The 23840-nt window shown below is 42.7% G+C and overlaps 1 protein-coding gene across 4 annotated transcripts in view; it reads right to left on the bottom strand.

Moving 5' to 3' along the window:
- Positions 1-473: 473 nt before the first annotated feature.
- BFAR (bifunctional apoptosis regulator) overlaps positions 474-23840 on the bottom strand; it is a 33847-nt gene continuing 10480 nt past the window's right edge. The window contains exons 1-8 of one of the 4 annotated variants that reach the window (XM_045284043.1): positions 20321-20338; positions 19845-20181; positions 16069-16273; positions 15006-15175; positions 11562-11706; positions 5941-6111; positions 3184-3386; positions 474-1926 (exon numbers count right to left, since the gene is read on the bottom strand). In XM_045284043.1, coding sequence (XP_045139978.1) covers positions 1734-1926; positions 3184-3386; positions 5941-6111; positions 11562-11706; positions 15006-15175; positions 16069-16273; positions 19845-20173 — 1416 coding nt within the window. In that variant the 5' untranslated portion in view covers positions 20174-20181; positions 20321-20338 and the 3' untranslated portion in view covers positions 474-1733. Of the gene's footprint in view, positions 1927-3183; positions 3387-5940; positions 6112-11561; positions 11707-15005; positions 15176-16068; positions 16274-19844; positions 20182-20320; positions 20339-23840 lie in introns of those variants that run through there. The other 3 variants (XM_004705865.2, XM_045284046.1, XM_045284048.1) reach the window with 3 other exon arrangements.

The raw sequence follows: 23840 nt of genomic DNA, 5'->3' as shown, positions 1-23840 counted from the left end.
CCTAACCACTTTTCCTGTGGTTATCATCCTATTGGGTTGTCTTTGTTATAGGAGTGAGGCAGGATTAGTGTGGGGTGTATTGTAAATAAATCTCTATACAGATAGAAAAGATTAAACAGCAGAGATAGGAGATGCCAAGTCACATGAAAATTAAACCAGGGGCAGAAGCTCAAGAAACAAAGAGTCTATCTGTGATAGACAAGGCAGCTTTGCCTGAGGGCTGTGTCCTGAATTGGATTTCTAGCTGCCTAAATTCTGAGAAAGTACAATTGGTTCAGTCACCCATGTGTGCTATTTCTTTTATAGCAGCACTAGGTAGATAACTAAGCTATGTGCTAAACACATAAAGCCAGGCTTTTGGGGGGCTGGTGAGCCAAACACATTCTCCCCCCTTTCTTTCATGGAGGGTGGGTCCTTGGCCAATGACAGCAGACCAGGGACCCAAGACTGACCAGTACAATTAAGAGGTCTTATTTGTATTAAAAAAAAAACTTTATTTTTATCTCAAAGTAATTCCTTCAAAGTTTCAGATGCAAAGTGTGAGCGACATCTTCATTCAAAAATACAAAGGATTAGTGAGTGGCTTGGGGAGTCACAAAACCCCCTTGGGTGCAAGCTTCTCTCTAAAGGACCAGTCTTCAGAGACCAGATTCACACCTGATGTTTCCACACTGAAGGCAGTAACAGACTACAGTTCAGGTCATCTTTTGTTTACACAGTATGTGGTAAACACCCACCAGAACAGGGCAATGAAGATGGATAGTGTGAGATCAGTTTATAAAATAGAACAATAGGGCTGCCCTAGGATTTATTTTACAGATTCAGTCTTAAAACAGAAATGATTTTATGGTAGTCGTGAGACAGCCGAGCCTGATGTGAATTAAACCTAACATTAACACTGTTGAGTTGCTTTTGATTGAGAGAGACGCAGTGTGACAAAATAAAGCTGCCCCATCTGGTATCCGAGGCTGGCATCTTTAGGGAGACTTCCACATCTTTCTCCCATAGACTGGCGGATGGGTTCAAACCCGCCTACCTTTTGGTCAGCAGCTGAGCACCACGGTGCCACCAGGGCTCCTTTGGTGTTAATTACCTGCTGTTAACTGCTCACATCCTACTCAGTTTTGACTCCAAGAAATGAATCCCAACGCCAGTGATTCCATGTGGAGATCACCCTTCCAGCCTCACACTGTGTCACTGTAGAGGTTTCACACAGACACCCCAAGCAAGTCTTAGACAGAAATGACGAAACTTTGGGTTTCCTCTGTATTTTTTATGTGCATATTTTCTATGCCTACAACAATATCTTCTCCCGTTTTCCGAAACTTGCCTTGTAAAACAAGCCTGGGCCCAGCCCACTCTGGGAGCCTGTTGGGTGAAGCTGGAGCAAAGGGCCTGGCCCGCAGCCCTTCTGATGCCAGCTACAGTGTCCTCAAGAGCCCTTGCAGCTGTCCATGTTGAACTTCACCAGTCCTATGGGAGGGCAGCTGGGTGAGAGGTGCTGCCACTTCACTGGCCAAACAGACTGTGTTCTGGTATGTTAGTTCCTGTTGTCACCAGGCCATAAGCTGAGGGTGAGACAACCTGGCTGTTAGCCTTTAATATACAAAGCAGCACCTTGTTTTACTAGGGGTAGAAAATAGGAATTCTACTTTCCCCCTCACCCTTGGTTAACATCAAAGCTCAGGCAGCAGGCGGGCTGGCAAGAGTGCCTGGAGCCTGGGCACTGCCAGTCACAACACTTGGGTTTCCAGCCGCCGGACCTCTTTGACCACAAGATCGATGTTAATAATTGGGTTAAAGTACAGGGCCCAGTAAAACAGACAATTGCAAACAAACTGAGGAATGAGGGGCCAGAACATGGCCACGAAAAGCCCCTGCGTTGATACTTTCCAAAAATGGCTCCACATCCTCTGGGGCACCGTCCTGAAAAGAGAGGAGAGCATTTCAGGGGCAGGGTCGCAGTGGCACGTCTCCTGATGACGCCCAGTCCTTGGCGGAATCTGGTCCCTGTGTGCAGAGGACTTTTCTTCCTGTCCCCAGGTCTGAGACACACCTCAGTATGATTAAACCAGCTTCCCGCCCACAGATGCTCCGCAGGACACAACTCCTCATCTCCGCACTACTGGCGGTCTTGCTGTTCACACCACCACTGCTTTAGCCTTGCTGGCTTTCTAGGTGTGTCACCCCACGGGTATTTCTGAACACAGATATTTTCCCTGCTCGGCTGTAGGCCCCAAGGGTCCAGCCTGCTTGGCTTCTCAGAAACCTCCAGTGACCAGGGGAGGATCGGTGCACTGCCTGGGTTCAAGTGACTGCCAAATAAATGAGCTCGTGGAATTGAAATAAAGAGGGAGCTCTTATCAGGTTCTCAGAATTTTGTCTGAGAGTCCTGGGAGTAAGAGGGGTTTCAAGCCGAACAGAATCTGGTGCTGTGGAGGTTATCACCTCTGCCTGCCCAGCAAGTCTCCCCTATCTTCTAGAAATGCCTACCTTCTCTTCAGTCCTATGTGATCTGGGTAGGACTACAGCTGGCCCTGGTTTGTGGAGAGAACACATGCTGGGAGCTTGTCCAGAATCCTGTAGACCTCTGGGGGAGGGATCCACTTGGGTGGCTATGTGACCCTGACTGGGCCAATCAGAGCACAGAAGTGTCAGCCTTGAGACTTGCAAGTGCTATGGAGGAAGGCATGTTCTCTTCCCACTTGAGTTGCTAAGCTGCTCAGATGGAACCCCTAAGTGGCCAAGAGGCCTCCCTGCAGAGAACTCGCTGAGGCTGAGCAACACAGAGCTGTGAGTGGGAGAGAGGAAGCTCTCTGGGTCTAGCCACACTTGCAGGCTTGCCTAAGCATTTCACTTTAACCAGTTTTGATTAGGTCTATATCTTTTAGCCAAGTGTCCTGACTCAGACGGTCCAACGCTCTCATTTTATGCCCAAGTCCAAAGAAGTAACTACTGTCCCAGTCGGTGATCAGGCCTCTGGGTGTGCTGTATGCTGCTGCTTTCCACAGAAATCTCACTTCTCACTTGCTTCCTCCTTCAAGAGTAAAAGCCTTTACCACCATACCCGAGGAACTATAATGGTACAATCATCATCCAGGGATAAAATTGGAGGGAAGCACTTGTTCAATGAGCACCACAACCAATCAACCTGGACCAATCATAACATGAGAAAGGGCTTACTTCAGTTCACTTCTTGACCAGATCCTCCAGAATGAGAATAACTCCAGAACTGAGAGCAGCATGGCGTTGACAATGAGAAACCGTGACGTCCAGTAATGAACCTCCAGCCAGTCCCACGCAAACTCAGCAATCAGCTGGTATGGGAGGAAGGAGTATTTGACCAGGAATTCCCTCCACTGCTTCCACGTGGGTTCTCTCAGATCCTTTAGGAGCAACACACACAGACACAACTGCTCAAGAGGAATGACATTCATCCACGACACTGGGGTTACCCCAGGGCACTATTCATCTTAATATTATCCAACAATCAAAAAGCAAATTTCCCCCTGTCAACTCCTTAACAATGAATCTGAGGTAGCAAAGATAAATGTCACCCCAAAGGTCAAACTGAGACGCATGTTACACAATCATGGAAACGAAGACGTAAAAATCTACATAAGCCCTAACTTCAACCATGAATAAGGTTGAAGTGAACTTAACCAGCATGTTGGGGGGTTACTGCCTTCATCACAGCATCCGTTGCCACTGAACTGACTCAAAGCAGAGCACTCCTAGGATAGCGCTGGGTTCCCAAGACTCTCATTTTTCTGGAAGCAAACTATCCCACCTTTCTCTGGAGGAGTGGCTTGGGGGTTTACACTGCCAACTATCCGGTCAGCAACCCAGGGCTTAACCATTAAGCACCAAGACTCCTACATTTAATACTTTCTCTGTTGTAGAACGGTAATCTTTTGGGGCGAATTTTTAAAAACACTATGTTTCAAAAAAGTTATGTTTGGAAAAGAAACTTGTACTATATATTTACTGGTACAGCAGCTATCTGCCCCCCTCCCTTTTCATCCATTGCTTCTTTCTGTGGTTCTAGTTACCCAGCCATTCACTGTACACAAATGGCAGCCTAATGTCACAATGACTACACACCGTTCACCTAATACAACTTTTATGACAATATATTTACTGTTATAATTGTGCTATTGAATTGTTATAGTTGCTACTCTTACTGTACCTAATTTGGAAGTGCAGCTCTTCTATTGTAGGTAGATATGGGTAGGAAAAGACAACAGTGCTATCCATTGTCTCGGTAATCTACTGGGAGTCTTGGAACATGTCCCTCCACAGAGAAGGGGGACCACTGTAAAAGCATATCGTTGAGAAATTAAAAGGACTTAAGCTACTGGCAGGCAGCTCAAGGCCTACTGACTCACACGTTGCTGGTAGTGCAGGAAGACTTCAGCCCCAGAATAGCACCTGCATGTTCAAGCAAAACTGTCAGGCTGATGCCTGGGCAGAGCTGCGGGCTTGTGAAAAGGGCAGGGTTGCCGGGTGAGGGCAGGTAACTGACAACTGGATAATTAGAGGGACACATTGCAAGAGGGCTAATCAAACTCCCCATTCAAGGCTGATGTCAGTTAGCTGGGCTCTTGATTAGAGTGTGAAGCTGTCTTAACCATGATTTCAGAGGATATCACAAGTACAGCCTTTCAAGTGCAGTTTTCAGATGGAATGTGAACAGGGAATTGCACTGAAAATAACTTATTTTTTCACAGAGAAAACTTTGTACATAATGCATACCAAGTGACTATTTTCTGAGTCATTGTCACCAAAGCACCCCCCCCCCCAAGTGAAGTTGCATCCACAAACACATTTTACAGTTATATGTCTGTTTGGCTTATAAAAATGGTGTCAAAACTATTTAACTGGATATGCCAATACTGTTTTTAAGTTAAAATGTTTGTGCCTAATTCATTAAAATAAGGGAAATTATTTGCTTCTGAACACCAACCTTGCTCTTCTGTCTGCATACTTCAGTAATACGACAAACTCTAAATCCAGATTATAGGGCAGGCTAAGATGTGATTGGGTGTTTTGAACAGAGTACAAAGTTTAAGTTTTTTCAATTTAAAAAGAAAAGAAAAACAAAAAAAAATTGCACTACGAGGCAAGATTAGAAGGTATTTCTTTTATATTTAGGTGACTTTTTGATACAAGCAGATTGGCAGAAACGGTTCCCCCAAACCCAAATAAGAAACATTATCCATGAATCAATTCAGACTCATAGTGACCCAGTATTGGGTGTCCAGTACTGCACATTCTGCAGGGGTTGACAGCCTTATCTTACTGCCAAGGAGGTGTTGCTGGGTTTGAAACACCAACCTTGTGGTTAGCAGCTCAATGCTTATCCTATAGCACCTCCCAGGGCTCTTTCATGCAAAGGATACTACCCTCAGCTGACCAACTAGAACAAGAAAGGACTCAGTGACAAGTCTGAAGAAGCAAAGTCAAAGGCAAGTGGGCAACTATTCCTATAAAGCGGCTTGGTGGTCTGCTGATGTGACAATCCATCAGTACGCTGAAATGAGTCATCACTACATAGAACTGACAGAACAGACCCTAACCATGCCTCATCGGAGGGCAAATAATTAGCTTTTGAACACTGTTAAGAGACAAGATTACGAAGTAAGGAATCCATAAACAAAATACTTTATAGAGCAATACAGACCTATGCTGCTTCTTTTATAATAAAAGCAATGCTGTTCTTTTGATAACTCAAGTCGAGAGAGCAGTCCCTTTGCTAAACAACTCAGGAAACAAAGTAGTCTTTTGGGAGTGTAGAAAGCCCTACACTTTCTTTTGCTGGGGATTCTCCCTGACAAAGTGTAAACTCAGGCTGGCTCTAGTTTGCTCTTCCACGAGAGCCTACAGTTCCAGACCACACTGAGGAATGGCAACAATGTCCCAGGCATTCTGCACACCTACCAGGAGTTTGGAGATGATGTCTTCTCCCAAGTCATCTTCGTGAGGGCAGATGGTATGGATGAAGGGTAGAAAGGTGTCTGTGTAGTCGAACAGGTAGAGGTATAGCAGACCAAGTCTTGGAGAGCTCTTGAGGGCATACAGAAGGAACAGGGACCTCCCTGGGTTTACCGCCTACAAAGAATGAGGTGGGCAAAGAGCCACATTACAAGAGCAGCAGTCAGCCGCCCCACACACACTCCCACCAGTGATACAACTTGTGCCGTCAGGCTTTACTCATAGTTTACAGTGAACTCACACAAACACATGAATGACATGAAGAAGCCAAGTACGTCACACAGATCCACTGGACTGGACTATGTGCAGATCTAATTTCTACCCAATGCTGGGGATAATACATATACCTAGACCCTGGTGGAACAGAGACATGTCACATACAGCAGGACTTAATTTCTCTTTCTGGCAGCGTAATTCTCTGCTGCGTTTAGCCATGCATCTACTGATGAGCCGTTTGGTCCTTTCCACCTACTGACTATTGTGCAAAGTGCTGCATTAAGCACCGATGAATTTTTATTTATTTTTATTACCATAGCCATTCAAGGGGGTGGGACGAGGTGGTTAGCTCACTGTGGTTTTAGATTCTGTCTCCCTAATGCAAGGAGCCCTGGTGATGTAGTAGGCAACACCCTGATTTCTATTGTTAGAGATTTATAGCCTTACAAACCCTACTAAGATTGCTGTAAGTCAGAACTGACTCGATGGCAGTGGCTTGTTTTCATCTTTGGATGCTGTGATGCTGGAAGCTATGCCACTGTTACTTCAACTGGCAGCAGGGTCACTCGTGGTGGGCAGATTTTAGAGGAGCTCCCATACTAAGAACAGATAAAGGAATAGGTGATCCATCTCTGCGGGAATCATCACAGAAAGCCTTATGAGTACCAACAGAACACCGTTTGAGAGAGCATCTCCCATTCTCTGTTGTACACGGGGTCGTTATGCATTATAGCAACGCTGATAAATAACGATGTGAAGCATCCTTTCGTGGGCTGGACACCTCTTTGGTGAAATTAAGTTTCTTTGGGCTTTTTTTGTGGTTGTCTTATTTTTGTTCAATACAGCCAATTCTTTCAATTTTAATATTCTAGATATTAGACCCTAATCAGATAGATCAGCTCACCAAATTTCCTTCTAATCCATAGGTAAGCTCTTAATTTAGGTATAAAGCTGCTTTTATAACCAGGAAAAATACAAATGTACACTCATAGTAGTAAAATTTACCAGAGGGAATGGAAAGACGGTGAAAAATGGTCCACAACGTCACCTAAAAGTCAAACACAGGTTAATATTGTGTTTTTTCCCCTAATTTCTGTGCCTGTCCTAAATAGTTCTGTGCTTATTTGTTCAACAAATAGGTACTAGCTCTGTGCTGTGTCAGGTGGCCCTTCAGAGGAAAGAGCACAGCACTAAGAAAGAGTTTACTTTAATGTCGCTGAGTCTGCCAGTTGATGCTCTACATATCTGTGAATCTGTGTTTGCCTCACAGTTAAAAATACACCAATTGTTCATTTAGTTTCAATGCCTCTGTGCATCCTGTGTTTCAGAGTTATGGACTAAATGACTTACTTAGGCCACTTGTTTTGCACTTCCTTTTCTCTCCTATGTCCAACACAAATACAGTGAACCCTCGCCACTTCGCGCTTCGACTTCCGCGGCTTCACTCTATCGCGGTTTTTTGCGTAACAGCGCCCACTGCCTACACCTGCTCCTTCAGAGGAAAAAGACGGCGACCCACCTGTAGAGTACATCCCTTAAGTCATTTCATAGGCTGTTGATTACAGTATTTGTAAGAACTATGTATAATAATACTGTATGTGAAATATGTAATACTGTAAACTAGATGCCATAAATAATATAATAAATGATAATTGTAACGTCCAAAATGTTTTACTATATTTTCCCTTTTTCGTTTAATAAATTGGGTAATACGAGTGTAATGGTGACTAAAGGGTGTTTTTTCATGTCCTCTATGCTCTAACTATGAAAATATTTTATTTACAAATAAGGAATCCTACTTCGCGGAATTTCATTTATCACGGTAGGGTCTAGAACCGATTAACCGCGATAAACGAGGGTTCACTGTACAACCCTCTTGTACCCAAGACCCTTGGGTATTTCTGAGTGTATTTGTATTAAGTGATGTCTGCTTATAGAATGACTGCATGTACACATTTTGAAGATTCTGATACACTTTGCAAAACTGCTTTCCAGGCAGTTGTCTTCTTCTAGGTCCTCCAACTCCAACTCACTGTTCCCAAGTCAATTCCGGCTTACAGGACTGGGTAGAACTGTCCTTCTGAGCTTCAGAGGCTAAGGAGCAAAAAGGCTCATCTTTTTCCTAAGGAGCAGCTAGTGAGTTCGAACTGCCGACCTTGCCGTTAGCATCTCAATGTGTAACCCACTTTACTACCAGGGCTCCTTGTATGAGGGAGACAGACTCTAACACCATGGTAAGCTACCTACCACCTCATCCCCTTGAATGGCTTTGATAAGAAAAATAAATAAAACTGTTCATCAATGCTTATCGCAGTACTTTTCATAATAATCAACTAGTGGGAAGGGCCAAAATGCCCATCAGTAGCTGCACGGATAAATAAAATGTTATGCAAAGACACACAGCAGAGAATTACTCTGCCAGAGAGAGCAATGAAGTCCTGCTGCATGTGACAACATGGATGACCTCTGAAAACATAGGCGAACTCAAGTCAGTCAGTCACAGAAACCCTCAAGTATCCTAGGACCGCACTCGAAGAGGCAACTATACGCAGACCAAAGTTTATCAGTGGCCATCAGGAGGGGAAGGAGAAGGAAAGGGAAGTCTTCGCTTAGGGACGCTACATTTCTGTTACTGATGGTGGGTTAATTTGAAAATAGATGAGGGTGACTTTTAGCACAGCATGATAAGTGTAGTCAATGTCACTGGATTATGAAGGTGAAAAAAGTAAAACTGGCAAATATTTTGTCATCTGTATACTTTTGTCACAGTAAGAAAACAACCTTGAAAAGGTCTCAATTTAAAAAAAAAGAAAATGTTTTAACTATTTGATATTAGTAAGCACCTAATAAGATAGGCAAAAGATTTGCCTGGGCATTTCACCCGAGAAGCTGTAAGCACGGTTATGGAGTCAGTTGTGACTCACGGTGACCCTGGAAGGACAGCGCAGAACTGATCCTCAGGGGTTCAGAGATGATGACTCTTCACAGACGCAGATCGCCTCCTCTTTTTCCCTTCGAGCTGCTTGTGGGTTTGAACTGACAGTAGCCCAAAGTAGAATCCACTGAACCAACTGAAAGGTAGTTAGGCACACTCAAAAGGAAATGGTAACGTTCAATATCATTAAGCCTTAGAGAAATGCACATAAAATGAAATGAAATGAAAACCAGACAGACAGCACCCCCCATCTGTTAGAATGGGGGGTGTGAAGTCGGGTGGAACACAAACTGCTTTCTCATGGAGCCATCTAATGAGAACAGTGGTGTTCAGCGACATGGGGGTTGGAAGACTCTTCTCACACAGCATTTTCCTGATTTATCAAATGTCCAACCTTAGGGAAGAATGGGCAGCAAAGACGATTTTAAGGAGCATGACAATGACATGAGTCTGTTCTTTAAACAATCGTCACAGTCCCGTTGGCTCGGATCACTTTTGTGTTTTACACTGGGTCATTGATGGATCTCAGACCCAACAATGCTTTTCTAGACATTAAAAGCCAACCTAAGATTAATATAAGCTGAAAGAGGATGCTATATGGTTTTATAATAGAGCCAGGAGGAAGAAATGGCATACAAATTTCTTAGCCATAAGCAAACACCTTGAGAGAATGGGGTCACTGGGTGTGCAGACTGAAGCTTAGGGAACTGGAAAGCGAGGTCAACTGGCATAACGTAGTTCACAAAGACAAAGACATTATTCTACATCCTACTTTACTGATAGTGACTTCTACGGACATCTCTCGGTCGCTCCCTGTGCAGAAGAAAGGAGAGTCTAGACAATCAAAGCAGCAGGGACAATCTGCCTCGTGGTGAGTGTGGTGAGTGGACCGTGTAATCCACCAGCTCAACTGAGACCGAAAAACCCGATGCTGTCTACCTACCACAACTTAAAAGAGGTCGCAACAGAGGGTCCTGCATAGAGTAGAAGAAAAATGTGAAATGAAACTCAAAATTTTAGAAAAGACCAGAGACTGGCAGCGCCCCGAGGACTATGGTTCTCGGTTATTCTTTAGGCCTGGAACAGAACTTACCACTGTAGCTTAACTTTCAGTCCAACCAAAGGGCCTATAGGGTGAGCAGTAATACCGAATACGAGCTTGTGCCCAGGCATAAAGCTTAGCAGGCAAGAAGAGAGAGGAAAAGAATGACAAATTGAAATAGGGAACATTGGGAAGAAGTGGGATTTGTAATGGATAATCTCATAAAACAGTGTATATGAATGGTTGAACGGAAAACCAATTTGTTCTATAAACTTTCATTCAAATCACAATAAATGCTAAAAACAAAACAAACACTATGAAAACTAAAAACAAACCTGACTCTAAAGCTCCACACTTTTTTTTTCTTCCCACGCTCACTTTTTAAAAATGTTGAAATGATTTATTTCTTAGTTGCTAATACAGCATATGCCCTTGCTGAGCCACCCAGGTTCACTTTCATGTACAGAAGGCAGAAACTGCCGAGTGTATGTGCGGTGGGTATCGCACAGGAGAAAATGAGCGACTGCACAAACTCCTGTACTTAGGTTTATTATGCCAAATAGGCCTCCATAGGAACACGGGAATGGAGTTTAATGAGGTAGCCGCCACTGAGAGAAATGCTTTCCAAGGCCGGTATCCATCTCTTTCTCCCTGGTGAACAGACCAGTGTGCTGCACTACCTGTGGGCTGATCGCTAGAGATTGAGACCCCATTGGGGCCGGCTGCGCCATGCTCCCTGCATTACTGATTGTTGTGCCTGCAGGCCCACTCTCCCTGTCTGCCTGCTTTCCACTGTCTGCTTCCTTGACCTTGGTCCAGCAGCCTGTGTGAGTTGAAGGACTTTCAGTATATTAACTGTTCCAGGAAAGTGAGTTGAACTGAGCCCTATATACTGCTGTGGACTAAGTATTTGTCATATTCCTTTTTACTATATAAACCTATATAAAATCCCAAGTGTCCGGTTTTATTTCTCTAGAGAACCCTGCCCAACACACTCCTTGAGAGGATCTGCTGTTTTTGCTTCCTACTTGAGGAAGTTGTGCTGTTAGATGCCGCTGAGTTGTTCTCAACCTACAGCGAGCCCAGGTGCCAGAGCGAACCTGCCCCAGAGGAGTTTCTGTGCCGTAATCTTCACATGTCACCAGGTCTTTCTCCTGTGCGGCCTGTTACCCTCAACCTTTGGGCTAGTAGCCAAGACTTAGCTATTTGCACTACTACGGCTCCTTTTGTTGTGCACACATACTCAATGCACACATTCAGCACCCACTTCAGGAGCGCAGCACCTCTGAAGAGGAGGCTACATGGTTTTCTTTCTGACATAAGCAGTGCGGATGCAGATGACTTTGCGTTTTCAAGTAAAAAAAAAAAGTTGACCTTATATTCCCAGAGATTCTGGGGGGGCTTCACCCCTAGTGCTTTGACGCGCTCCAGTTCCATGAGGATGGCTCTTCTGTGGCTGCTATTTTCTATGGTATATGGCGCCCTTGAAAACTCTTCCTCTGTCAGCGTTAAAAGCAATCTGTGGGAGGAAAGAGTCCTCATTTGAGTACACCAGAAGCAACCAGTCCACACTCACACTTTCATCTTATTAACGCAAGTATCATAGGCTTGAAGTAAGACAAGTTGCTCAATATATGAATAATAACATCCAATAATTGAACATTATCTGCCAGTAACTATCTGAAAATATTTTTTGCAAATTATCACTCCTCTATTTAACAATTCTGCAGGGGTGGCATTATACTCATTTTGGGGACGAGTTTGTTAACAATGTGGAATAATTTGAAAAAGGATATCAATATTGGTTGTACAACACAAAGAGTATAATATAATCAAAAGCACTGAATTGTACAGATAAAGTTATGGAACTGGAGAATGTTCTGTTGTGTATATTTTTACCACAATTTAAAAAATTACAATAACAATGCATAAAAGAAAATGTTATAAAATTGATTGTGATGATTGCACAACTCTTCTCAATATGGTTGAATTATTGAACTGTACAACTTATGAAGTGCCAGTCAAACTTTAAAAACAAAACAGGACCATGGACTGCCAAAAGGACAAACAAATCTGTTTTGGAGAGAGAGTGCTCCTGAGAGCAAGGTTGGTGAAACTTCCTCCCATGTACTTTGGACATGTTGTCTTAGGAGAGACCAGTTTCTGGAGAAGGACAGCATGCTTGCTAGAGGGGCAGCGAAAAGTGAGATCCTCAGTGAGACGGACTGACGCAGTGGCTGCAGCAATGGACTCAGGCATAGAAACAATGGTGGGGATGGCCAGGAACAGACAGTGTTTCACTCTGTTGTGCGCGGGCTTGCTGGGAGTCAGAAGTGACTCAATGACACTTGGTAACGACAACAATAGGCTGGTGGAAGCAAGTGGAACAGGCCTGTTCAGTACTCTAGAAGTGTAAACGAGCGGTCTCTCTGTGAGTACTTTGGTAATATAAGAGAGCTTCAATAAGTTCATGGAAAAATGCAATTAAGTTTATATGGATTATAATCTTGGACCCAACAACTCCAGTTCTAATAATTTGTCCTACAGAAGCAAAAAGAGCACAAGTCTATTGTAATAACAAGGTAGAGAATTGTGTCTGTCACAACTTGGGCCACGGTAAGTAGGATGAGTTTTGTCTAGTAGGATGAATCCTGTCAGGCAGGACATTTCTGGATCACATAGAATAAAGGCCTGAGGTAATCAATGTTTATTGTGCCAACCTAGCCGATAAATGCATGTGGGGTTAATTGAAGGGGAGAGGGATAAATGGCTCAGTGAGCCTCGCCTTTCTAGTTCTCAGGTCTCTTGCTCTCTGATGGTCAGACCAGAGTGCAGCTGCCTTAGCCAGTTTCCTGCTTCAGCTGGCAAGGCTCACTTCCTGCAGGACATCCCCAAGGAGAAGCCACATGGACCTACCCTGATGCAGCCCTGGGTGCTGGAGCAGCCGTGTGGAGACCCATGCCAGTGCTGAGATGCTTACATGCTCATTGATTCGGCTTGCCTCCTGCAGTTGGCATCATTGTGTGTGTTTTGTGAGTTTGAGGAGGACTTTGTGGATTGGTGTTGGACATATGGGCTAATGTTGGGCTTATGGGCTTGGACAGCACTGGGTCGGGATGCTTTCTTAATGTATACTTACCCTCTATATAAACCCCTCTCTTATATACATATGATTTTCTAGGGATTTGTTTCTCTGATGTACCCAGACTAACATAAGGCCTTATGTTTGAAATACAAGCAAACAAAGTAACCCAAGCAAAAGGGAATGTGATGCTGGTAATGTTTAAAAAGTAGGCAGAATTATATTGTCTGTCTGCTCCTTCAGATCCACTGTGCTGCCCAGTCCCTCCCTGAGGTGGGGGACATTTGATGATGAAAGGAAAGGCTATCTGAGACAATTCCTCCAATGTAGCATCCCTGAGAAAGTCTTGCTGATGAAATTCTATGTAATAATCCCCAAGTTGTCATTCATTTACTTGCTCAGGACATGCTGCCCAGCTTTAATACTTTCAACTCAGCCTGCACAGCGAGCTGTAGATGGTGTTGTGAGTTCCTGACACCAGCTAGATGACATAACATTGACTTTCTCTGAAAAGTGTCATTTCAAAGCTATCTTACTTTTGGTATTAAACGATAGTTCTGCATTCTAATTTCTCTTTTCTAACAATGGTATGTTATTTTTCTAACCAGGAAACAACACTAACAATAAAGTAAAATGCCAATGACAGGAAAATGGTGTAGCCACTTTGGAAAAGTATGGAAGTTCCTCCAAAAACCAGGCCTAGAGTTCCCATCTGCCCTGTGATTTCCACGAAAAGGTATGCTTACCCCAAAAACCAAACAAACAACTTTAGATGACTATTCAGAAAGGTGCACCTCAAAAAAAGTGGAATCAACTACATGTCTATCCACTGACAATAGATGAATAGAACTTGATGCATCCACATACAGGCATATTATTCAGCCATAAGGAGGAATGACTAATAACAGTGAGTACAAGAAAGAAGAAAAATTTTTAAATTTGATTATGGTGATGATTGTACACTTCTTCTTACTATGACTGAACTACTGAATTGTATCATGTGTGAGTTATATGGCAATCAAACTTAAAAAAAGAGAGGAGGAATAAAATAGTGAACTAGTACACAGATTAACTTGGAAATCACGATGCTGAGTGAAAGCCGCCAGATACAACAGGCCACAAGGTGAATGATTCCATTATGCAAATGTCCACACCAAAGACTCACTGTCATCCTGCAATGCTGATTCACAGTGACCCCCTCAGGCAGCAACTCCCAAGGAGCTGGTGGTGATTTTGAACTGCCGAACATGCGGATCACAGCTCAAGGCGTAACCACTGTGCCAGTAGGATGTAGTCCGGAACAGGGCAAATGGCCAGAATAAGCAAATCCAAATAGACAGAAAGTAAAGGGAGAAAAAGGAGGAATGTCTGCTAAAGGGTATACACTTCCTTTTTGGGGTGATGGAAATATTCCAGCACTAGACTGGTTAACAATTGCCAAACTACGTAAATACAGACAAGTTCCAGATCACATTAGACTAGAGTCAATAGTACACAATCATGTGATGAAAGAATCTGAAATCACGCAAGAATGACCAAAATGTTATACAGACAGGAAGTGATCACACATTGGAAAAATGACACCACAGCTTTCAATGTATATTAAAAAAAGATGTACACACAAAAAACCAATGAACTGTGTACTTTGAATGGGCTGATGGTATGTCAACTAAATTTCAATAAAGTCGTTTTTTAAAAAGGCCCATGACATGGTATCACACAAGTTTGCTCCTCACCTTCCATTTACTCTCTCAGATAGAAACCTGTCTCTGTAGAGAGAGGCCCATGGGCCCAGTTGCTCCAGCCAGAGGATGACTTCTTCTGCTGTCCACTTGGCCACAGCCTTGTGCACCAGAAGGTCATGCTCTGACTCCCTGCTGCTCCAGTGGTACACCAGCAGAACCACCTGGGGAAGGACAGGAGTCTTCAGCCACAGACAGCAGTGCAGGGCTGGGGAGGGGAGGGTGCACTTGAGGGGAATGCTGCCATTTCTAGACATGGGTGCAGGTGGCGCCACTGCCACAGGAGCACTGGGAAACACTCTGGGGTGCAGTGCGGGGCAAGAGAGACAGAGACAGGACAACATTTATGGCAGGGTGCCTGGGAACAACTGCGCCTACCGATCCCACCAAGTTGGTCAATGCCACTGACTTACACGCCTTTCTTGCTGAGATCATGGCTAACATTTAGATTGTGTGTCATGTTAAACAATCTCTACATTGGAGAGCCCAAATGTATCACCTGGGCCTGAAAAGAGTCACCATTTCAGTTCCACCACTTGTCTGTACCTCAGTTTGTCATCTGAAATAGGAATAAAATTGATGAGTTCCTGGGTGACACAAACAAATCAGTGCTTGTGTATTAGCAGAAGGGCTGGCAGTTTGAATCTACCCAGAGGTGTCTCAGGAGACAGGCCTGATGATCTGCTTCAGAAGGATCCTAACTTTAAAAGAACCCGTGGGGAAGTTCTATTCTGCACACCATGGGCCACTGTGAGTCGGACTCGACTCACAACCCCCTGAAAAAATTACATTGGAGAGGTAATGGTCCCTCATTGCCACCTAAGATATAAAAAGACCAAATGGGAAAAAGCTAGCATGCATTGGCTCTACTTATTTGTTGGCTATTTAAGGAAGTGACATTCCTGAAGAAATCTTTCAGCACAGCAGATTTCAATGTGCTAAGGGAATTGTCATATGCAGTCATGTCATCAGTTGTCGAGGTGCGTCTCAACAGAACTAACCTCAGTGGCAATCATGTGTATGTTTGAATGAAACACGTGAACAAAAATAAACTTACTGCCACCCCAGTCAATGCTGTGAGCACTCCAGAAAAGAACCCCCCTCCTCTCTGTTGATTCACTCGGCCCGCAGTGGGAGTCATGGGAATCTGATCGCTCCCATACTTTTGAAACGCGGAGAGACTCTGGACGATATCGTTATTCTGCTGAATGTCTTCAAATCTCCTCCTAATGGCGTCAGGAAATAACTTTTCAGTTGCATCCCTGCGAAAAACAAAATCACAACATAAGTGACTGCATAGCTTTCATACGTTTAGAGATGGAAATAAAAAGGTTAGAGTTCAGTAACATACAAGTATAATTTTAAGACTGGCTAAAATAATAGTATCCTGTTGATACCCAGCAAAAAACTTAAAAACAGCTTATAGGGCTACTAGTAATGAAAAGAGGAATACATAAAGTTTGTCCTGACAATGTAATGCTACATAAATTAAAAATTGAATTCACTGGATCATGATGCATCAAGATGCACAAACCTAAAGGTATACATAATTTTGAGTGGAAATGGTAAACTGTAGGAAAAAACATACTGACAGTATCCCAACTGACCTGAGAAAATATGAGGGAGCTTTAGAATCTGTGGGAAAATGGATTTAAAAAGTCATGGAAATTTCCTATAAACTCTGGAAGCCCCCTGGTAGTGCTTACATTTTGTATTGGCACACATATAAGTCTAAGGGAATTATTAAAATTCTGAAAGATATCATAACGAAGTCACAGCTAAAATTGTTCTGGGGTATGTGTCTGACCTGCTGAGTGGAAAACCGATCTACTCACTAAACCCTCACCCAATTCACAACAAAAAATTAAAAAACTGCTCTAGGGAAAAGAAACGGTTCTAAGCTGGAGAGGAGGGGTCAGAGGGTCCATTAGCTTCATTAGTAATGTTCCTTCTTAAGAAGGAATGTTATAAAGGTATATATATGTGTTGCTTATTAAAAATAATTTTTTTAAAAGTTAAGCTCAAGAGTAAAAGAAAGACTGACTATTATGCCATACTAACAAAAAAGTAGGACTGCTTTCTCTTTCAACTATATACAAATTACCCTCCTGCAATTATGGTGAAGCAATGCTAATGAGTAAGTGCAAAATGTTTGTAAACAAACACAGCTACTGTAGGGAAAAAAATCTGCGTTATTGGTTTCATGGAAGTTTTGATAGGTAAGAAGGTAGGTAAGAAGACAAAATACATTGGTTAGGCAATAGAAATGAAGACAAGGCCCTCCGAGTCCATGATCTCACAGGACCTTGTGACCATATGGAAGCAAAAAATCCCTGCTACTATAAGAGGCCTTGCCAAGGACTGCAGGATGTTACACATGAGAAACTATCACTTTTCATGTGATCACTGGGACAGAGTTTATCCAAGCTTTAAAGATCAGCATCAAAGCATTTGTCAGTAGTTCGGAAATATTTTTACAAGGATGCTCAGTGAACCTTAATGGATATTCTAATCCAGAGGTGGGGAGAGGGGCAGGTTGATTTCTGTCTCCTAGGGGGAGATTTCACTTCTGACGATGGGTAAACTGACCCGATATTAGGAAAAACAGTTAGCATTACTTATACAGACTCTCCATGGGAGAATACGCCCTGCATTATGTTCCTAATCAGACACTTTTGACCAAATTTCTGTCCAATCCTTAGAGACCCAGACTGCATGCTCTAGACAACCAGGCCTTTAGTCTTTGTCCTTTCAAAGTGCACCATATCCTTCATAGGTCGCATGAGAAGATGTGATGTAGAAACCTGACTAAGTTACCCAGACTTTCACTTAAACACACACATGTAGCAGATTAAAGGGACTGAAATACTCTCCTGAATGTAAGACTCCAGGGCTCTAATGTGAGAAGCAGGTGACTAAAACCCCAAGGTTATGGGGCTGGAAATCAATGGGCTGTGGTTCAAATCACTTGCTGTGAGGGTGCCCAGTAATTGGCATATAATTGCTATTATCATACCCTTTGCCTTATTATAACATGTATTCGTCCAACAGCATAGTTCTACCTTAGAAATGAGTGTTATTGAAAGTTTTACCTTAACTCCAACAAACAGTGAATGCGGGAGGGGAGAGGGAGCACTCGGATGGATTATGATGATGTATATACAACTCATTTTAAAAGTGATTTAACGATGGAAGTGTATGATATGTGAATACTTTCTCAAGGAAACTATTAAAAAAACGAGAAAGAAACCAAACTTGACCAGTGGTTACTATGGGTGAAGGAGATAGAGTTGTTGCTTAGGGGGCGCAGAGTTTGTTAATGCTGGTGGAATAATTTGTAACAGGATATCAATAATGGTTGTACATCATGCACAGTATAATCAGTGGCCCTGAAAATAAATGTAGAAATTGTGGAATTAGAGAATGCTTTGTTGTGTGTATTTTTGCTACAATTAGAAAAGAAGTAATTACATGAATAACAATGACTACGAGGAAGAATAAATGTTCTAGAATTGACTAGTGATAATTGCACAATTTTTCTCCATATGACTGAATTGTATAATGTGGATGAAGTGCTAATAAAACTGCTAAAAAGAAAAAGAGAGATCACTGAAGACATATGGGTGAGTGTTACAATAAACTGTGAAGAAATCAGATGGTGCCCAGTTATCAGGAAGAAGTGTTTTGTGTCTTAAACGCTTATCTTAAAAGAAGCAGTCATGTAAGTGCCAAATTCACACAGGAAAAATGCAGATAAGCCTGGTGATCCAAGGACCCGTAAATGATAAAATCCAAGACCAGAGGAAGAAAGGGTATTAGAGCTTAATTTCTAAGCATCTGGTTTGCAGAAGGCTATGGATGACAGTGAAGCCCAAATCCATTGGCAGCCATCCCCATGTGGATTCAGCCTCTAGAGAATTCTGACCTTTGACCAGTGATGTGAATAGGCTTACTATTAGAATGTATTGGAAAGTGAATTAAAGCTGACGTAGTTAGGTTAAAGTTTAGGACTTTGTCCTTTGTTCTCCATTTTGACTCATTTTAAATTTGTTGTAGTTTTAATTATTTCCTGCATCTTTTGAATTAAGGTCTTTTATGGTGGGGGGGAGGGGGGCGGCTGTATGTCTTTATGTGAGTTCCAGGATAGGTAAATCTATAGACAGTAATGGATTGTTTCTTAGAGTTATGGCAAGGGAGGTTGCAGTGAAATGGGGACCTAGTAATAATTAGTACAAGAATGGAGATAAGGTTTTAAAATAGATTGTGGTGATAATTGTACAATTCTTTTAATATATTTAAACCATTATGAGAATTGTCGTAAAACTCATTCACTCCCTTTGAGTCCGTGCTGACACAGCAGCCCGCGGTGTGTTTCTGAGACTTCTGTTTCAGGAGCAGAATGCCCAGTCTGCCCCCTTGGAGCTGCTATTGGTTTTAAACCGCCAACTGTGTAGACTGCAGCCTAACACGTAACCACCACACCACCAGGGCCAAATGCAAAGACCAGCGTAAAACAAACAAACAAAAAACCCAACCCCCCAAAACAGCAGTTCAGAATTACACAGCTATACAATTTTCTCTTAGATATAGGATATTATCAGTGAACACAGATCAGTAAAAAGGTGTCATACATAAACAGTATTCTGAGAACCAGAATTTCTTTCCTTCATTTAGAATTAAAAAAGAAACAAACCAATCACAGTGGCCTATGAGGAAGGGGCTCTGAATTTTCAAATCCTTGAGCTCCCCACATTACACTCCAATCTTTTCAAACCTGCTAAGAGAAACAATGCCAAATAAGCTCTACGCACTACTGAGACAGCTAACCGTTACCTGAGGAGGATATTGACTTTGGGGAAGCCTTCCCATTTTTCTCTGCATTCTGGGCACTCTGTTTTCTTGGAAGACACCCACCATAATGCCAGGCAATGCCGGCAGAAGCTATGCCCACAGTTCAAGGTGGTAGGGTTAACCAGGATGTCGTAACAGCAGTGGCATGAAAACTCACTGACAGAAATCTGAGGCCCGGTGTTTTGGAGACGGTCATTATTCTCAAGACTTGTCTCATTCAGATGATTGTTCGTAGACTCCTCCATGCCTTGGCCAGTTCTGTGATCTACAGACACAGGAAAGTGCTGACTTAGAAAGCTGCTGCAAAGCATTAGTACATCTAGAGAAGGGAAAAAAGAAACAATTTAGTTGGTATTTGAGATTACTGCCAATCTAAGAAAACCCTAAGTTTTAAATATGAAAATTCTGACTTATAAATATCCATAATACCACTATAAGACACAACATCCCTCACCGACCTGTAGCCCTAGAGGGGACAACACTGGAGACACTGTGTGGGAATTCCGCCCGATCTGATGCCACCACACCAAAGCAAAAGACTAAGAGCGTGTAACAGAAACAGAGCAATGAAGTTCCCAAAGAAGACCAAAAATAGACTTTGGGGCCAGGGCATGGCACCCAATCAGACTCAACTGGAAAACACTCCTAAAGCCAACAAACAATCCTTGAACCAACTACAGGCTTTTCTTTTCTTTTTTCATTGGCTTTTTATTTTTGTTGTTGTTTTCTTTTGTTGCTTTGTTTTGCTGTCTTGTTTTTGTGCATGTTACTATCTCCGCAGGTCTGTCTAAATTAGACTGTCTAAATTAAGCTAGATGAACAATTTGGAGGAGAAAACAACAGGACCAATGGTTCCGGGGTGACATGGGAGAGAGGGAGGTGGGGGGAAAGGAAGTGGTGTTAACAAACCCAGGGACAAGCGAAAAACAAGTGATTCAAATCAGTGGTGAGGAGGGTGTGGGAGGTCTGACTGGGCATGATCAAGGGTAATGTAACCAAGAGGAATTACTGAAACCCAAATGAAGGCTGAGCATGATAGTGGGACAAGAGGAAAGTAAAAGGAAGTAGAGGAAAGAGCTAGGAGGCAAAGGGCATTTATAGAGGTCTAAATAAAGGCATGTGCATATGTAAATATATTTATATAGGAGGATGGGGAAATAGATCTATGTGCATATATTTATAGATTTAGTATTAAGGTAGCAGATGGGCATTAGGCCTCCACTCAAGTACTCCCTCAATCCAAGAATACTTTGTTCTATGAAATTGGCATTCCATGACGCTCACCTTCCTGACACAACAGCTGAAGACAAAGCGAGTACATAAGCAAATGTGGTGAAGAAAGCTGATCGTGTCCGGCTATCAAAAGATATAGCGTCTGGGGTCTTAAAAGACTTGAAGGTAAACAAGTGGCTATCTAGCTCAGAAGCAACAAAGCCCACATGGAAGAAGCACACCAGCCTGTGTGATCATGAGATGTCAAAGGGATGTGGTATCAGGTATCAAAGAACAAAAAAATCCTATCATTGTGAATGAGGGGGACTGCAGAGTGGAGACCCAAAGCCCATTGTTAGGCAACTGGACATCCCCTAAGGAAAGGTGGCGGGGAGGAGAGGAGCCAGTAGAGTGCAGTGTAGCAACGATGAAACACAACTTTCCTCTAGCTCCTAAATGCTTCCTCCCCGCCCACTATCATGATCCCAATTCTACCTTATAAATCTGGCTAGACCAGAGAATGTACACTGGTACAGATAGGAACTGGAAACACAGGGAATCCAGGGCAGATGATCCCTTCAGGACCAGTGGTGTGAGTGGCGATACCGGAGGGTGGAGGGAGGGTGGGGTGGAAAGGGGAAGCTGATTACAAGGATCTACCTGTGACCTCCTTCCTGGGGGACGGACAACAGAGAAGCAGGTAAAGGGAGATGTCGGACAGTGTAAGATATGACAAAATAATAATTTATAAATTATCAAGGGTTCATGAGGGAAGGGGGGAGTGGGGAGGGAGGGAGAAAAAATGAGGAGTTGATGCCAGGGGCTTGGGTGGAGAGCAAATGTTTTGAGAACGATGAGGGCAACGAATGTACAGATGTGCTTTACACAATTGATTTATGTATGGATTGTGATAAGAGTTGTATGAGCCCCCAATAAAATGATTTTTTTTTAAATCCATAATACATAAAACATTACTTTTCTTTCTGGCCTGTCACACTTCAAGTGAAACAAAACAGTCTAGTTATAATCAATGGACTTGGATCGGTATAGAATTCTGAACCTTTCTTTTTTACTAATTTCCTTTGAAATGTAAATTTTTTGGACCCCAATGTTTTTCAATTAAATGTCTAATGGATTCTAAATCAACCGGCTTCTTGGCAACAGTGACATGTCTGGAGTTAGCAACCAATATACTTTGGTACATGACATATTTGTCCAACAAAGCTGCTTCCTCACTATATAGACATCTGCTTTCAGGGGCTCCCACAGAGTAGTAGGTCTAAAGCAATACTAAAGAAGTGAATGCGTGCAACAGCAATAACACAATTTTAAAACTTTATAGAGGGAAAAAAAAAAGTTATTTTGAGAGATCTTGTTTTCCCAAATCCTGTGACCCAAACACCCCTGTGGTTAGTATATATATATACTCCTTTCCCCCAGGACAAGGAGCCTTGGTGATAGTGGGTTATCTGTTGAGCTGCTAACCACAGGTCAGCAGTTTGAACCCACCAGTCGCTCCTCAGGCTTTATGCTCCTGTAAAGATTTATGACTTTGTAAATCCAAAGGGGTAGATCTACCCTGCCTGATAGGGGTCATCAGTTGAGTTTGAGTGTCCCCTGGATCAACCCAAACATGCACATCATGGGCTCTGGATCTAGACCAGTGATTCTCAACCCGTGGGTCTCAACCCCTTTTGGGGGTCGAATGACCCTTTCACAGGGGTCACCCAATTCATAACAGCAGCAAAATTACAGTTAAGAAGTAGCAATGAAAATAATGTTATGGATTGTGATGAGTTGTATGAGCCCCTAATAAAATGATTATTTATAAAAAAAAATTAAAAAAAAGAAAAGAATGTTATGGTTGGGGCCTCACCACAACGAGGAACTGTATTAAAGGGTCGCGGCATTAGGAAGGTTGAGAACCACTGATCTAGACAATTTGGTTCCACACAAACATGCTAATGATACCAATGGCAAAGGACTACACTCATTCTCCTGGGTCTCTGGAGTTCTTTCTCTGGGGAGGGAGTGTGATGGGAAAAGCCTTGGAGTAGCAATCACAACTCCCAGCTCATTTACATAAAGTACTTGGGTTCCCTGAGCCCTTTCCTCACTAGTGAAATAGTGATAACCCATTGCCCTTCACAGTGACCCTATGTGACAGTAAAACTACCCACAGGGCATAATGCTTTGGAGCCATGGGTGGGAGGGGGTGGATTAACCCTTGAAATTGTTGCCCTGAGATCAACTTTGACATATAACTCACATATGATTCAATAGTTCGATCATATAGAAGAAAGTTTTACAATCATCACCATAAGCAATTTTAGGACATTTTCTTCTTTCTTGTACTCATTGTTAATAGCTCCCCCCTGCCCCCAACATCCTCTGCCATACACTCAGGGAGCCATTAATCCAGCTATTGTCTCTAGGAATTTACCTATCCTGGATTTCATATACAGGAAAACAAAACAAAAATAACAAAATAAAACAGAAAAAACTGCAATCAAAAAGAAAGCAGAAACTATTAAAAATTAGAACTTTGAAATGGATCAAGAGGAACATCAAATGGTAAGGCGTTAAAATTTTACCTAAGTGCATCTGCAATAACTCACTTTTCCAATGCACTGTGAATGATAGCCAGGTTATTCACAACCTTCATCTAGGGTAAGAGTGGACTACTAGTTAAACTATGTTAAGGTTTTAAGATTTCACCCCTTACAGAAGGGTCTTGGGGAGGAGACGAACCAGTCAGGGTGCAAT

The sequence above is a fragment of the Echinops telfairi genome, unplaced genomic scaffold, assembly GCF_000313985.2.
Source record: "Echinops telfairi isolate 266 unplaced genomic scaffold, ASM31398v2 ScPeMD7_5;HRSCAF=22, whole genome shotgun sequence".
NCBI lineage: Eukaryota > Metazoa > Chordata > Mammalia > Afrosoricida > Tenrecidae > Echinops > Echinops telfairi.
The sequence above is the reverse complement of the archived record's forward strand: the minus strand, read 5'-3'. Positions and strand labels throughout refer to the sequence as shown.